Source organism: Chaetura pelagica, unplaced genomic scaffold, assembly GCF_000747805.2.
Source record: "Chaetura pelagica isolate M959 unplaced genomic scaffold, ChaPel_1.0 scaffold356, whole genome shotgun sequence".
Classification (NCBI taxonomy): Eukaryota; Metazoa; Chordata; class Aves; order Apodiformes; family Apodidae; genus Chaetura; species Chaetura pelagica.
The window spans coordinates 5241464-5256062 of NW_009953964.1; the positions used below are offsets into that span (position 1 = coordinate 5241464).

The following is a 14599-nucleotide window of genomic DNA, read 5'->3' on the forward strand; positions in this document are numbered from 1 at the left end:
GATGTTGCAGTGCTGCTGGATGCATGGGACCCCTTCTCTCTTTCTCCTCATCATCCTGTGGCTCCCAAACATCCCCAGGCTGCGGGGTGCTGCTCTGCATCCCCTTTTTATGGTCACATATATTCTGATGTTACCTAGGATTGCAATGTGAGCAATAACTTATATGAAAAACTGTTCCTCTTACGATCTGACAGCATGAGGACAGCCAGCTTTTTCCTTGTCTTAATTCCACCTCCCCAGGACTTTCTGCCTTACTGGTACCATGTCTGGAGGCAGTTGCAATGGGGGTGAGTCACTGAGCAGTGTATTACAAATTATGTTTATGACTGTCTTTACCTGGCAGTGTGGTAATTAGATCTTGGAGATTAGGTTTGGGAGGTGTAATTAAGGTTGGTGGATTTATTGTTTTAATACTTCCTTTGATAGAATATTTTAGGGTTTGGACAAGAAAAAACTTTAATTCAAATGCCATTTTTTAGTGCTGATACCATATTGAATTAGCCAAGCTAGTAATATTTTAGTATGCAAGGTGCTGTTGTGCACCTTATGGTGAATAGGTGCTCCTGTGTTCCTCTGCAAGGTTGGCTTGCTGCTGATTTACTGTGAGCTGTGGTCTGATATTTGACCTTTTTGGAGAAGAAGATATTTTGTTGTAGTAGATTTTGAGGAATGCCTCAGTTGGTGAGCTGTTTGGGTGCAAGCAGGTTTGAGACCTCTCTGGGGCTGATCCCTCAGCCCCAAGCTGGCAGCAAACCAGCCCATGTCCCAGGATGGCTCCAGGAGGGATAGGAATGAGGAGAAGGGTGGAGGTGAGACCTCTCCCTTCCTAGTGCTGCAGGCAAAAGTTCAGTTGGTTCAACAGTATTGTGCAACTTCAGTCTTGGGTAGGTGGACAGACACCACAGAGCCATCCCGGTGCTGTCACTGGGGGCTGGCTGAGGTGTTCAGCCTTGCAGAATGCAGCTGTCATTTTTGGGGTGGGCTTGGGGTGGGTTTTTTTAGGAAAAAACATTGCTGAAAATCGAGGCAATGGTGATTTTAGAAAATTAACTTGTGGGTCTTCCTCTCTACATGAGGATTTCTGCTTGTAGAGCAGCTGCTGGCAGCTCTCATTACTCCTCTCCTGCCCCAAGAAGCACTGAGGTGTGGAAGCTACCTGCATCTCTGGTGGGGACAAAAATCCTGGAGTTCTTACCCAGTCTCAGTCAACAGAAATTTGTGATCTCATATTTTTTAAGTGCATGCTGAATGTGGCTGGTGAAATGGCCACTGAGGAAGGGTGGGTGTTTGGCCGTGCAGAGTGCCCAGCCAGCTGGGAGCCTGCACAGCTCTTCAAAATGCTGAGGTTCCCTCACCCTAATTTGGGAGGAAAGTTAGTGTTTAAATTTTAGCAAAGTAAGAAACTCAGTTCAGTATGTGTAAAATGTCCTTTTGGTTTTTCACTCTTTAGTTTTTTAAAAAGCTTTCCCCTTGGTGAGTCATCTAAAGCATTTTAAAAATCCTTTTAATTTTAGCAGTTAGGTTTTATCATTCTAATGGAAATGTTAATTGAAATGGATACCTGTCTGCTGATCTTTCTTCTTGGCAAGTCAGCATTTTCCATTTTCCCTCCTCTGCCCTCCTACCCTCCCACCCACCTCCATGAAAAACAAAAAAGAATCCCATTTGAAAGTTCCCAGAAAGCTCTGAGGTTTCCATTTGAGGGTGACTGCTTTCCACTTGCCAACAGGTGCCTGCTTTAAGCCCTAAAACCACAGTGTTTTTTTTACCAGTTGGCAAATTTGACCAGAAGCTTTTCAGGTTTTGTCTCTTGTTATCTCTGTGGTGAGATTATGCTTAGAGAAGGGCTCGAAGATGAGAGGGCCAAAAAATTCATGCTCCTTAGGGCTTTAGTTATGCTGGAACACCTTGGTGTTGCTCACTCTCCCTCTGTCCTGGTTGGGTCCTAAAAAAGCATGTGCTTCAGTTTGAGTTTTGTGTGACATCTGCACCCTCGTGTTCAAATGCAGCAGGGTTGCTGCACTTCACCTGCTGCTGGGGCTCCTCAGCCTCTGCTGGTTCCAGGCCCTGGGAAAAGGTGAATATCCTGGGTTAGGACAGCGTTCCCCCTGGAATTGCATTGCATCCTGCTGTATGCAGTCCCAAAGGCTCCCCACACCCCAGCTCCTCTGCTCAGCTCTCACACAACCCTTCCCTGCTCAGAGCATTGCTCCACACGCCGCGAGGCCGGTCCCCTCCAGCAGCCACCACTCAACAGCAGAGTTCTGCTTTTGCAATAAGTGGAGTTTCTTGGCAAGCTCCAGCCCTCTGGCAAGGACTCTCTGAACTCAGCTCCAAGTCCTCTCCTTGCCATCGTGCAGGTGGTGGCAGTGCCAGGCTCCTGCACCCGCCCTGGTGCTTCCCCTCCCTGGCGCTGGGTCTGTGCTGGCTGCAGAGGTTTCCTGCCCAGCCTGGGCTTTCGTGCACCACTGAACTTGGCATCTTGCTATCCCCCCTTTCTTATAAGTGCAGAAGGAGGTGGGGTGGGAAGCTGGTGGGCTCCCACAGGGGTGGGGCTGGTGTGTGCTGTCTGTGGGGCTGCCCACCTGGGGCTCCAGGGTTCTGTCAGCTCCTGTCTCTGATAGAGAGTTTTATTGTCTGGTGGCAGAAGGTGGAAAGGAGTATGGTCCTGCTAAGGACTTGCCACATCTGTTTAATTTGGAGACCCTGGTTTTGGCAGTTAAACCTCGGGGGTTTGCAGTGTCTTTTTTTCCACCTAATTGCACTGGCTGCTATGGAGCTGCTCTAGCTGGACACAACCACGAACCCAAGGAGAATTAAGTTCTTCCTTGCATGGAGACAAAAATCTCTCCACATTTGTTTTTCTACTGACTGCTTGGAATATGGGGTTTGTTATTGGGGAAGGAACAGCAAGGAAAATAGACAGCAAAAAGTCTGATGCAAGAGAAGAGTCATGAGGCTGATGTTTCTGACCAGCAGTGCTTTCCCAAGTGGTAGGACTGCAGCTTTTGCAGGGCTGCCTGTAGCTCAAATGCCTCCTCCTTTGTCTCATCATGTTTGGGCATGACATGGATTTAAAACTTTGCATTTATTTCAGGGAAGGAATGTGTACCAGTCTGCTTCTCCTCATCTGGAGTGGGGAAGGTTTTTGGAAAAGGAGGGGTCAAAGACAAATCAGATATTGAGCTATTTGGGGGTGAAGCCAGGGACAAGTGATCCAGAGGTTTTGGCAAGTGTGCAGCTCAGAATGGGTTGGCATGTGTGTAGAGTCTCTCTGTGACCCATTGCAGAAATGCTTGGCTGAAGGGTTATCTCTTGGTGTGAAGCACCATGTCAGATGTGAAACTAGATCTGGTTGGAGTGTTTGAGCACAGCCCTGCCCCTTGGTGCACCTCAGGTGCTCAACTCATGAAATAAGCAAATGTGTTGGTATTTCTCCACCATTGTTTTGATTTCCACAACAGAAACTCATTCTTACGACTTCCTGGTCTTCAGAGGAGACCTACTTTGGGATGCTAGAAAGAAGGGTATGAGTCTTTGCAGCCTTCCCTATGGCTGCTGCTGCTGCTGCTGTTACAGCTCCAGCAATGGTTGTGGTGGTGGTTCTGTGGTCTTTGCCCCACACTGGGGCAGGTGGCACAGCTCTTCCCTGCTCCCATGCCAAGGCTCCTTCCAGGGGTACTTCCCAGTGTGACACAGCCCCAGCTGTGCTGGAGGAACATTCTCATGGACATGATGGGGAAGGGGAAGTGGTGCAGACCAGCATCACCCGTGGGTATTGCTGCTCATTTCCCCAGCACAAGTAATTTCCTCCAGCTGGCTTGCTGTGGTGAATGATGGATGCCAAATGGGTTGTTTGGTGGTATTACTGCTCTGCTCCTGGTGCTTGGGTGAAGTGCTGCAGCTTCCAGTGCTTATCTGTGCAGCCTGAGACCTGCCTGCTCAGCCTAATGCCATCTAGAGACTGCAATTATCAGAAATTAAGTGGTAGATGGATTAGTAAAGCTCTGTATAAGAGAGCTATGACTTCCAGGATTCAGCACCAATGAATCAGATGTAAAAAACTAATATGTTTTAGTCACCCAAGAAGCAGAGGAGGGGTCTGTGACTCCATGAGGAGGCTGTGGTAATGGAGATTGCTTGGTACTCTTCTCAAATTTGATTATTTTTTTTAAATTTTTTTTTTAACACTAAACTCTCTCCTGAGTCTCTTTGAATTATATTCTTGACAGGCTTACAAAAGGAGAGAAAGCAGGTCGTGCTTTTCGGGAGTTGTTTGGGCCATCCAAAAATGGGTGATGATGCTCAACCTCACCATCTCAGGGTGGCTCACCCAGCTTTACCAGAGCTGGTTTTGGGCAAGGTGTCTCTTCCTCTGCCCTCTGGTTCCTTTCTGTGCACCTCAGAGTGGGCACCTACAGGCAAAAACCCAGGGTAGCACAGACCTGGTGGTTGCTCAGTCCTGGGGCTGCCCAGGGCTGGGGGTGGCATCACAGGCAGGAGGATGTGTCCTGCCTTGCCCCATGCCTGCTGTCCCCTCCATGCCAGTGAGTTATTCACAGGCACCAATGTCTTCCTCTGTCTAATGCTTCCTGTGATTTCATAGGAAATTTCTCTTGCAGTGACAGCTGCTGCCAATTTGTGTAGTCCTTTTTTTCTCTGACCTCAGTTAATTCTTTTTTGTCTGTTGCTGTGTGATGCTTAAAGTTTTCCATCAGGTTTTCACAATCCAGCCTCTGTGATGCCATTTCCTAGGGCTGAGGAGGTCAGAATTGCCTCTGCCTGGTAATAGATGAATTGCCCTTGAACAGAAAAGCAGGGACTGGGGAGAAACTGTAGTCACCAAGAAGCTGGTTGGTTGTGCTGCCCTTCAGGTCCCTCGACTGCCTTGGAGCAGCCAGCTGGCTGTGCCCACTGAATGGGCATTACGTGGTGCTGCAGCAGTGGAGTGAGCCCTTCCCCAGGCTTTGCCTCCTTAGTGTGGTATTGTCACACGTGGGAGCTGAAGTTGCTCCATGTTGGCCCTTCTGTCTTCTGGGCTGTTGTGTTTTCACTGGGAGTCCTCACAGACAGTCCATATGGATGCAGGGAAGGTGCCTCTCATAGGATCGCAGAGACTAAACATCAGTAGCCTGTGAGCTACTGTCAGACATCTTTCTCTTTCCCAGACTATCTGCTTGACAGATGTTCCCCACACCAGCTGGCTCTGGGGCATGAGGGTGCTTTGATCTGCAGGAGCACGTCTGCAAAGTCTCTGCTTCTCAGTGTGCAGCCACGTCCCTTGTCACGTCCCCGCGGGGCCCGGGTGCTGCTGGCCAGCAGGCAGCTGCGAGACCCGTTTGCCTTTCCCATTGCATTTGGAGATCAGGGGGATGCTGACACTTCGGGCATCCAATTTGGAGGAAGACTCTTCTCCTCCTAAGAGGGGAGACCTGACTAATGCCCTGCCTGGCACTGGGAGGTCAGGGTGAGCGCTGTGTCGAAACACCCCTGTCTGGAATTGGCTGCCATGGGGACAGGGGGGACATGGTGTGCCTGGCTGCCTGCAGCGTTCCCCCCTCACGAGGGGTGGGGCCAGTGGGGAGTTTGGGAGTGTGGGATGAGAGCAGGCTTGGCTCAGACCCATCTTTCCCTCATGGCAAGCTGCTGCCTTCTCTCAGCAGGGAGGCTGCTGCTCTCACAAAGAGTCTCCTGTGATTCTGCCACTGCACACTCAGCCAGACTCTGAAGCCTTTTGTTGAACTCTTTTTTTTTTTTTCCCCCTATTTTCCCTTTGGGTGATGTCAAAACCTGAGTGCTCTGGCTAACAGACATGTCTGGTGGAGGCAGGGCTTTGGGTCAGCTCTGGCTCGCTCGACCGAGGAAGAGGAATGTGGTTTTACACCAAACCTCCGTCACTGAGCCAAAGCGAATCCTGTCGATAAGGGAAGGGGGAACTTCCCTCTCCCTGGGATTCCGGCTCACGGCCTGGCCCTGACATCAGCTCCTGCTCTTGTGCAAGAGTGGAAGAGTTTGCTCTCCTCACCAGGGTATTTCATCACGCCCCAGCCCATGCTGGTGTATCGTGCTGTTTGGTGGTGTGAACCATCACTTCTGTAGGTCGGCAGAGACTTTCTCTGCTGCAGCCCCGGTACGTGCCACACAGCCCTGGCAGGAGGAAACCCCCCAGTGTCCTGGCTGCAGAGGACTCGCTGCAGGAGTAACCTTGTGACCTTCTGGTTCATCACTATCAGGGGAACTTGGCACCTCTGTGTTTACCATTTCCCCTTGATGTTTTGCTTTCCACCAAATGAGATTTAAATGAAAAATAGTTGTTTTTTTTCTCATCTTTTTAGAAGGGAAATTTTTTCCACTTTATTGTAAAAAGCAAATGAAAAGAAACAAAGTGATGACACACCTTATTACCTTCTGGCACTTGGCTTGAGGTGTGTTTTTTTTTGCAGAGACTTCTTGGAGTTTGTTTCTGGCCAGGAAGTGATATGGCCTGATTACAGACTGTTAGACCTGGGGCCCTGCTCCTCAAGCAGCCGTATCCCTCTGGCCTGATGCCATCTGCATGGTGTGTCCCTCTGGCATTACACCATCAGCTCTTATTTGGGCAAAGCCCTTCCTGAATGTTCTGCTTCCCGGGAATACTGCTGAGCACATACATTCCCCTCTCCCTGGGATTCCCTGCAGCCCGGAGCACTCTTAATTGATTCAATTAGGCTGTTATCTGACTAGTTTCCTGTTAATGAAGGAGCTGTCTGCCAATGTGGTGGCTGTTGATACAAAGCTGCTTTTGAGAGGTTCTGTCTCCCCGGGTGGCCCCGCCAGGGTTCTTGCTTGCCCTGATAATGGGCAGCTCCACCATGGGGACAATGTCCTCCTGTGATGTCTGGAGACCTTCCTCCTGAAAGACTGCACAGTTATTTCTGGGTTAGTAAGAAAAACAGCTAATGGATAAGGTGGTGGAGATAACTGTGGATAAATGTGCTCTATCCTGCTGGGAGAGCCCCACTGGGCATCGGATACACTGCTGGGGCATCTGTGTCCCCATCCTGGCTTAGGGAGGTGGGGCCTGACAGCTGTGTGAGCACCCTCCCATCCAGCATCATTGCAAAGGACTTGGTGAAAACTGGGGGCCAGCAGCTTCCTGCACCATAAAAGCACAGCAAAATGCTTCCAACTGCATCCGCTCCAATTTTCTTTTTAAGATTCTGTTGCAAATCCTTTAAAAAAATCTTGGAAGGGGAGGAAACAATAGGGTTATTGTTTCTTTTATCCCTTCATTTCTCTCCCTGACGTGGCTGAATGTATTGCTGAGAGCCAGACTGGCTCTTGGCCTCGCTATGCTCTCCCATGCTCAGCAGGGATAGTTGTACTCTGAAGGGCTGTGTGTCTGTCTGCCTCTCACCTGCCTTGTCTCCCCCTCTCCCTGGGATTTTGGGTGGCCAGGCAAGTCTTTCTTTCTGGAGATGTGATGTGAACAGTCTTGGTTGGAGCTTGGATGGAAACCCTTACTGCTGAGATGGTTAGTGGGAGTCTCCCAGTGGTGATGTCCTCTCTTCCGCAGTTCATTGCCTGTTGGGGAGAGAGTTTCCCTGCCAAAGCCAGGGATACAGGTGCTTTCCCAGGAAACCTACCCTGCCTTGCTACTGGCAGACTGTCTTCTGATGCCTGTCTGTGCATTGCTCACCCAGCACTTATGGGGTTACTGCATATTTACCCTTTTTCCATCCCTTTTCCAGGGCTCTGCCTCCTCCCCTTGGTTTTCCTGGGGAAGAGCACTGTAACAACTAGTGTTGTAGTTCCCGTCCTGCAAAATCAACAGGAGTAAGATGAGCAGAAAGGGTACAGGGAGCCTCAAAACCTAAGAGACCTGCCAGCTGGCTTCCTCCGGGTCTTTGGAGCTTCCCTCAGCTCTGGAGCTCACCTTTTCCCATGGCTGCTCCTTGCTTTTCCTCACTGCAGCTTTACAGCATGTAGTGCTACAGAAGAGCTGCCTGCCCATGGCCCCCGGGCTGGGTTTCTGCAGACGTGTCCTCTTGTGTCTTGCTAACACCACTGCCTGCTGCGGGCACAGTCGGCGCTGCGCTTGTTTGCTTTGGCGTTTTCCGGCTGTTCTTCAGCCACAGGCTCATGGCTGGTGTAACACTGACAAACTAGTCTTTGTCGCTGCCTTCTCTGGAGCTGCGTGATGTGGCCGCCAGGCTGGGTGGAATATATGGGACTGAGGCCTCTCCCTTGCTCCTTTTCCACCTTCTCTTTCTGTGTGTGCTGGAGGGTGCTCCAAGCACCTTGCAACCTCATTTCCTCCCTCCAGCAAGAGAAGAGACGGCAGCTTGTGAGTGCACAAGCATAATGGTACCAACCCATAGCAGCCAGTGCAGTGCCTGGTCTGTCTGGTTTGAGGTGATGCTGGTGGCTCCAGGCTGGGCTGGAGGGCAGCTGGGTGGCTGCAGGGAGAGGGTCCCTGAGCTGCCTCCTGCTCACTGAGCAGCTGCTGCAAGAGGCACTTTTTGGTCAAGCAAAAGGAAATGGAGAACTTTTGGGCTGAAGTTCTGGCTGGGTTTGGTGGGATCACGTGGTCGGGAGCAGATCTGGCCAGAGGCACAGTCCAGGCCCGTGCGTGTGGGAGAAATCACAGCTTGCACCTTTTGTGCCTTGAAGGCTCCCAGAGCTCCTGAGAGTGACAGATCCTCAGCTCGTGCTCAGCACGGAGGGCAGAGGAAAGCTTCCAGTGGCTCAGGCGCTGCGATGCTTAACAGCAACCAGATGTGCAGCGTGTGCGTCTTGTTTTGCTCACCCTTCACCAGTCACAAGCTTTCCTGGGCTCTTCCCAACAGGAAGAGCAGGGCCAGAGGCACCTCTCTGCCATGGCTGTTTCGCAGGCTAACAGGGATGTGGTGTCATCCTTTATTCTTGTGAACTGAGGGAAGAACAGGAGGGTGTTGCATGCCCAGGGAGACTGCAGTGCCTCGGGGAGGCAGGTCCTCCCTCTGCTGTGCTCGGGCTCATTTTGTGGCTGCTGGTAATGTCACTACAGTCCCCAGTTGTTGCTGAGTCTGGAGTAATTTTCTTTGCTGTAAACCATTTAATTATTTTGATTTATTTTATTTTTTTCCTGGGAAGGAGCTGTAAACAGAGTCCATTTGTGCTTGGTGACTTCCTGGTTTTGAGTTGCCTTGTTTTCATTTTGAAGAGAATATTTGAGAGCTTATTTTGGTTTTCTTGTTGTCTTTGGGAATGTTGGGGGAGTTTTTTATTTCTTCTCAAATTGTAGAAAAAAAAATATCTCCTTCCTTCTGCCCCCTCTTCACCAAACCTCAAGAATTTTATTCCGGTGTATTTGAGATCCAAGAAGGAAAAAAATAACTGCAAGTTTTGCCTGTGCAGGGGAGCAGAGGGCTCTGTTGGCAAAAAGGTTTTAGCACTGGCATTCCAGTGCTTGAAACAAGCTCCTGTCTAGCAGTAGAGGAGTCCACAGCCCTTAGCTAAGAGCAGATACCTCTGGTAAAAAGCATATGGAAAATAGATGCCAAAGAATAAGAGCTGTGGAAATCAAGGAGCCAGGTGGGACATGTCCCCTAGGGGCATGAGGACCCCTGAGTCTGGCCCTACAAGGGCTCCCCATGGTGAGGGGCTGCTGATGGTGCGTGGCAGAGCAGCCGGCAGGGGGGAGCAGGGCTGTGTGTCTGGCTGTGATGCCTGTCCTGCTGCCAGGATGGGCAGGGGCTGCCTGCAGGTGCCTCTGATGGAATAGGGATAGGAATGGTTTGGGCTCTCTGGTTGCATAGTTTCCTCTTTGCGTTTTTACTTTAAATATTGATTGTGCCAGAGGAGAGTGGCTGTTTGGATTTTGTATGTGCACAGGACAATTCCTGGGCAGGTTGTCTCCAGTGTTTCTGTAACTGCTTAGTTATTTATGCAGAATGCAGTAGCTCCAATAGGAGAGGGCAAGACCCATTTCGAATACCCCAAGGACCAGCTCTTCAGGTGGCAGGATACAGAGCTCAGATCCATGTCCCAGAGAAAACAAGGGAGAGTTTGTATCTCCTTCCCCTTCCTTCCAAAGGGAGTATCTGAGTGGTTGGAGAGACAGCAGGGCATCCTCTTTCTCCTCTTCTGCTCTGCGTAAAGTGCAAAGCCCAAAATCCAAATAGTGTTTTCCAGCAAGACCAAGGAAAGGAAAAGCTGAGGACATGTATCCTGCCAGTGCATTGGTATTAAGCATAATAGCAGCTTCAAGGAGGTTGTGTGCATGTGTGGAAGCACCAGTGCAGACACCCAGTGACAGCAGGAGCTGGTTATTACCTCCCTTTGCTGACTAAACCTACTAATGCAGTTGCATTAGTCAGGAAATTATTTATTAAATGCTGAAGATCCCATGAAGCATTCATCCCTCAAGCCTGTGTAGCAGAAAGCATTTGCCAAACTTGACTTATAACTTCATGGCCTTTTGCAGGCAAACATGAGTTGGCTCCTGTAGTCCAGGAACTGTGTCAGTGCTATGCTATGTTTGAGTTAACTAGCTTAAAATATGCCTTTTTTGAGATCTAGTGACTCAGGTCCATCAAAATGAAGCTTAATAGTTGCAGAAATGCAGGTTACATGAATCACCCTTGCTAAACAGAATGGTAGTGATGAGCAACATCAGTGGTGGGAAATGTCTTGAAAATAGTGTAGATAACGCTACAGTCTTGTGTTTCTGGCACTGCTTTGGATGTGCTTCCCTTGGAGCTGCAGGTCACTGTACCCTGGCTGATGGTGCTGTGAATGATGCCTGGGACACTGCTGGTTTGGTGAAAGGGCTTCACCTCCTCCTGGGGAGAGTGGCCACGTGTCATGCAAGTTCATCACTGGCTTTAATCACCTCTCTTGCATTTCCATTTCTAGATGCAAATGCTGGACAAGTTTCCGATGGAAGGAGGACAGAAGGACCCCAAGCAAAGGATCATCCCCTTTCTGCCAGGTAGGCAAGTGGACTCCAGCAAAAAACATGCTGGTTTTGGCATGGCAGGAGCTTTTTCCCAATACATCTGTGAGCATACATGTGCTTTACCTCTTATCTCCTGAACCAGCTGAGCAATAGCAAGTCCTCGGCCTGCACCGTGTCCAGTGAAACATCTGTATTTGTTACCAGTATGCCCAGCAAATCTTAAACCCTTCCAGTCATTCTCCCTCTCTCCAGAAGGCATCCATGGGGGACTTCAGCTAAGCAACCCTGCTTGCACAGCTTTTGCCAGGAGCAACCCCACAGCACCCTGCTTGTTTTTGGAAGGGTCTGGCCAGCAAGGCACAGGGCTGAGGCTGGTGTGAGGCTCCCCAGGAACTGCTGTTTTTCCTGCCCCGTACAACTCAAATCACCATCCAGAGAGAAGGAAATAACAATTGAATTCCACATGATGAATTAGCTGATTGACAGCCTTGGCTTCTTCCTGTGATATTTGGGACTAGTTGCTCAAAGACAGGATTTCTGTGGCATGTTGTATTCCCTGCCAGCCCAAGATGCAGCTTAGCATTTGTGTGCCTGAGAAATAGATGCAGTGGTACATGGCAAACTGTGAGGAGTGGGGGATTGCTTGTGGCTGCCCTCTGCTATGGGAAAAAAGGAACCTTAATGTGCCTTGCAAAAATAACCAGCCTGAGGGGGCCCTGGGAGTGTTTCATGAACCCACAGCCAAAGGCTTTTACCACGGAGTTTTTACCCCCACCCCAAGTAGCTAATGGGCATATTTAGAAATGTCACAGCACCATAATCACTTCCAGTGACTGTCTGGTCCATTTAGTGCAGCCCTTTGTGCTCTGTCTCCTGGCTTTTCTAGAAACATAGAGGCATTTAGTGGGCATTACTTTCTGCTATTACTGACTGCTATGAAGAAAATTATTTACTCCCCTTTCTGAGCAAAAGAATCTTAGTTTGAGTTTCCCATAGAGGGATCTCTGATTCTGGCTTGTCCTTGTCTGGTAACATCAGCCAAGGCAAAGCACACCTGACATAAATACAGCAGAAAAGCTCTTGCTGCACAAGTACTCCTGCCAGCAAGGAGTAGGGTGGAAAATTTGAAGCCAAATTGGCAAAGGGCATAACTTGGAAAAATTGGATGTAGGCTTTGGCCATGCTGCACTTGCAGAAATTTCCCACCAAAATGCTGCTGGTTTTGGAAGGCAGAGATGGGGCTCAGGGAGGCTGGTTGGAGCACTGCTTCTTGCAGCACACTCATCAGCATCTGTTTCTTCTTGGTGTTGAAATAGTTTCCCTTTTCTAAGAGGCAGGTCACTGGGATTTCCACTGGAGGAAAAAGGGGGCTGAAGCTGCTGGAAAATAAAGCCTCACTCTTTGTGTAAAAAAGCAGTTTTGGGGAATTAGGAGGGACCATCATCTAGACGAGCTTGTGCGTTTCTGTGTGTCCTCTGCAGAGACATTTACCCTTTTGCTCTGGTCCCCTTCTTGCAACAGGATTAAATAATATAATTTTCAGAGGTATCTTGGCTTGGAAAACCACTAGTCCAGGCTTCTTCCAGAATTTTCTCTTGACATTTCATTTCAGCATTAGCTTGTGGTAGCTAAGAAGAGAGAGACTATTGATGGCTAAACAGCTGGCACCTTCAGCTTTACCACTTGTACTTCCAGAAGCCAGCACAGGACAAGGAGTGGTGTGGTGAGAAGGTGGCAGCACGAGATGGTTGTCTTGCCTCTGAGCAGGAGATAGCCACTAGAAAGACAGATAATCTTGCATCTGCCTGTTGTCATGGGGCAGCTTCAGAAGTCCTCTTACTTCAGGGAAGTCGTGGTGTTAAGAAGTGGGAATCATGTTGCTTTTTCCCTCCTGCCTTTTCTGTGCAGCATGGAGCAGTCAAGAGCTGGTGGCTTTCTCCAGAGCAGGATGTTGAGCTGTACTTTCTTAGTGAGATGGCTTGCAAGCTGACTTCACTTGGGTGTAAGGGAAGGCTCTTCTTGTAGTTGCTGGCTGTGCTAGAAAACGTGCAGGGCAGTATGGATCCTTTCTGGAGCAGTTCTTGGCCCTCCCAGTTTGGGATGGCAATGGGTTTTGTCACAGCTGAACCCAAACTTCATCTCTCTCTGCCTAGGGGTGCCACCCACGTGAGCTCACTGCAAACAGCCTGGGTCTCTTTCTCTACAAAGCGTGGCTCTAGGATGCTTTCACTTGCTAGGGTTTCATTGTGTTCAGTTCATGCAAGTACTGTAGGTTGATCCCAATCCCATTTTAAGCAAAATTTTTAACATCTGAATTTCATTAGCAGTGGAGATGTGGCTCCAGTGGTTTACTGAAAGTATGCTGCTTTCTGGGAAGCCTGTTGTCATTTAACATTAAACATTGTGGCCACGGCAGTTCTCAAAAGTGCCTCCTGTGACCCTGTGCTTCCTGCAGCTCTGGCTTGCTTAGCAAACCCCCAAGTGTCCCAAACTCAGAGTCACCACCACGACCTGAGAAGGTGCCATCTGGGTTTGCCTGTCAGGCTGGTTTCCTTGAATGGAAAGAGAGTTCATGATTACTCTGTTGATACAAGATTTAGCCTCCAGGAACTCTGTTTGCTTTGTGTTGCTTTGTTTTGTTAATGGTTGCTCCTATGATTTGAAGACTGCGAAATACTTAGAGACTTTGGGCCTTTTGAAATAGGCCTTTGATGGTACAAGAAAGTGCTCTCGTAAGTGCAAGTCCTTCAGCCCACTCACCTCTTCTGAAGTGGGGTCATAAAGCTGGGTCCTCAGCAGTGCAGCAGAGCAATTGCAATTGAAGTTTGGAGCCAGGGATTGTCCCTTCCCGGGTGTTGGCACCTCCCTCATCCCATAGCACATCTTGGTGGGGTCCCATTTGGCCTGGCAGGACATTGCAGTGCCCCTGAAATGCCTTTCCCAGCATCTAGGGGAATTTGCAGTGGACTCCTGTCTACTTTTGCTGGCTTCAAGCCACTGGCACTGCCTGCCCGGCTTCATGCGGTGCTGGGGGTGGTTCCTCAAAGCAGCCCTGGTGGCACCCAGCCAAGGCATGGCATCGACTGCTGTCCCTGGAGTGCAGTCAGGAGCAGCTGGTGAGAGAGGAGCCCTGTCACTGCCCAGCCCGGGGGTGGTACAGGCTGGCCCTGTCCTCGCCTGCAGGAGTTCACACTAAGGGTTACAGGCGTGTTGGCTGGGAGATGGTGGTATGGAGACCCCAGGAAAGAATGAACTAAGAAAACAAATGAGCTCAGTTGGGCCTGCTGCATGAGGGCTGTGCCAGATCTTTCAGGAAACAGCTTTTATAAGGAGAGAGGAGCCTTCCAAACTTCGCACAGCCCAAGTGGCCCGGAGCAGATCCTGGCCAGTCTCCTTCACTGGAAACGTGAGCCTCAGCAAGGAGGGGTTGCCTTACACTGAGCTCACTTTGGCTGTAAAATTGCTTTTCAGGAAGCTTTAGCTACAGACAATAGTGAACGCTCGGGAAGAAAGGAAGAGAAAGTGGGTTCAGTGAGATAATTTTCAAAAGCAGGATTATGCCTCCTTTCTACTCCCTTCCAAGCCTGCTAACTTGCTTGGCATGGGCATCAGTGCTGCCCACATACTTTGGGAGACTGTATCTCTTAGACCTGTTCCTCTGGCCATCTCATCCGATGC

At 49.7% G+C, this 14599-nt stretch overlaps 1 protein-coding gene across 1 annotated transcript in view; it reads left to right on the forward strand.

Moving 5' to 3' along the window:
- The window catches only part of SH3PXD2B (SH3 and PX domains 2B), a 79833-nt gene that overhangs the window by 25400 nt on the left and 39834 nt on the right, over window positions 1-14599 (forward strand). Inside the window, exon 3 of the mRNA XM_010002074.1 lies at window positions 10879-10954. Coding sequence (XP_010000376.1) covers window positions 10879-10954 — 76 coding nt within the window. The remainder of the gene's footprint in view (window positions 1-10878; window positions 10955-14599) is intronic.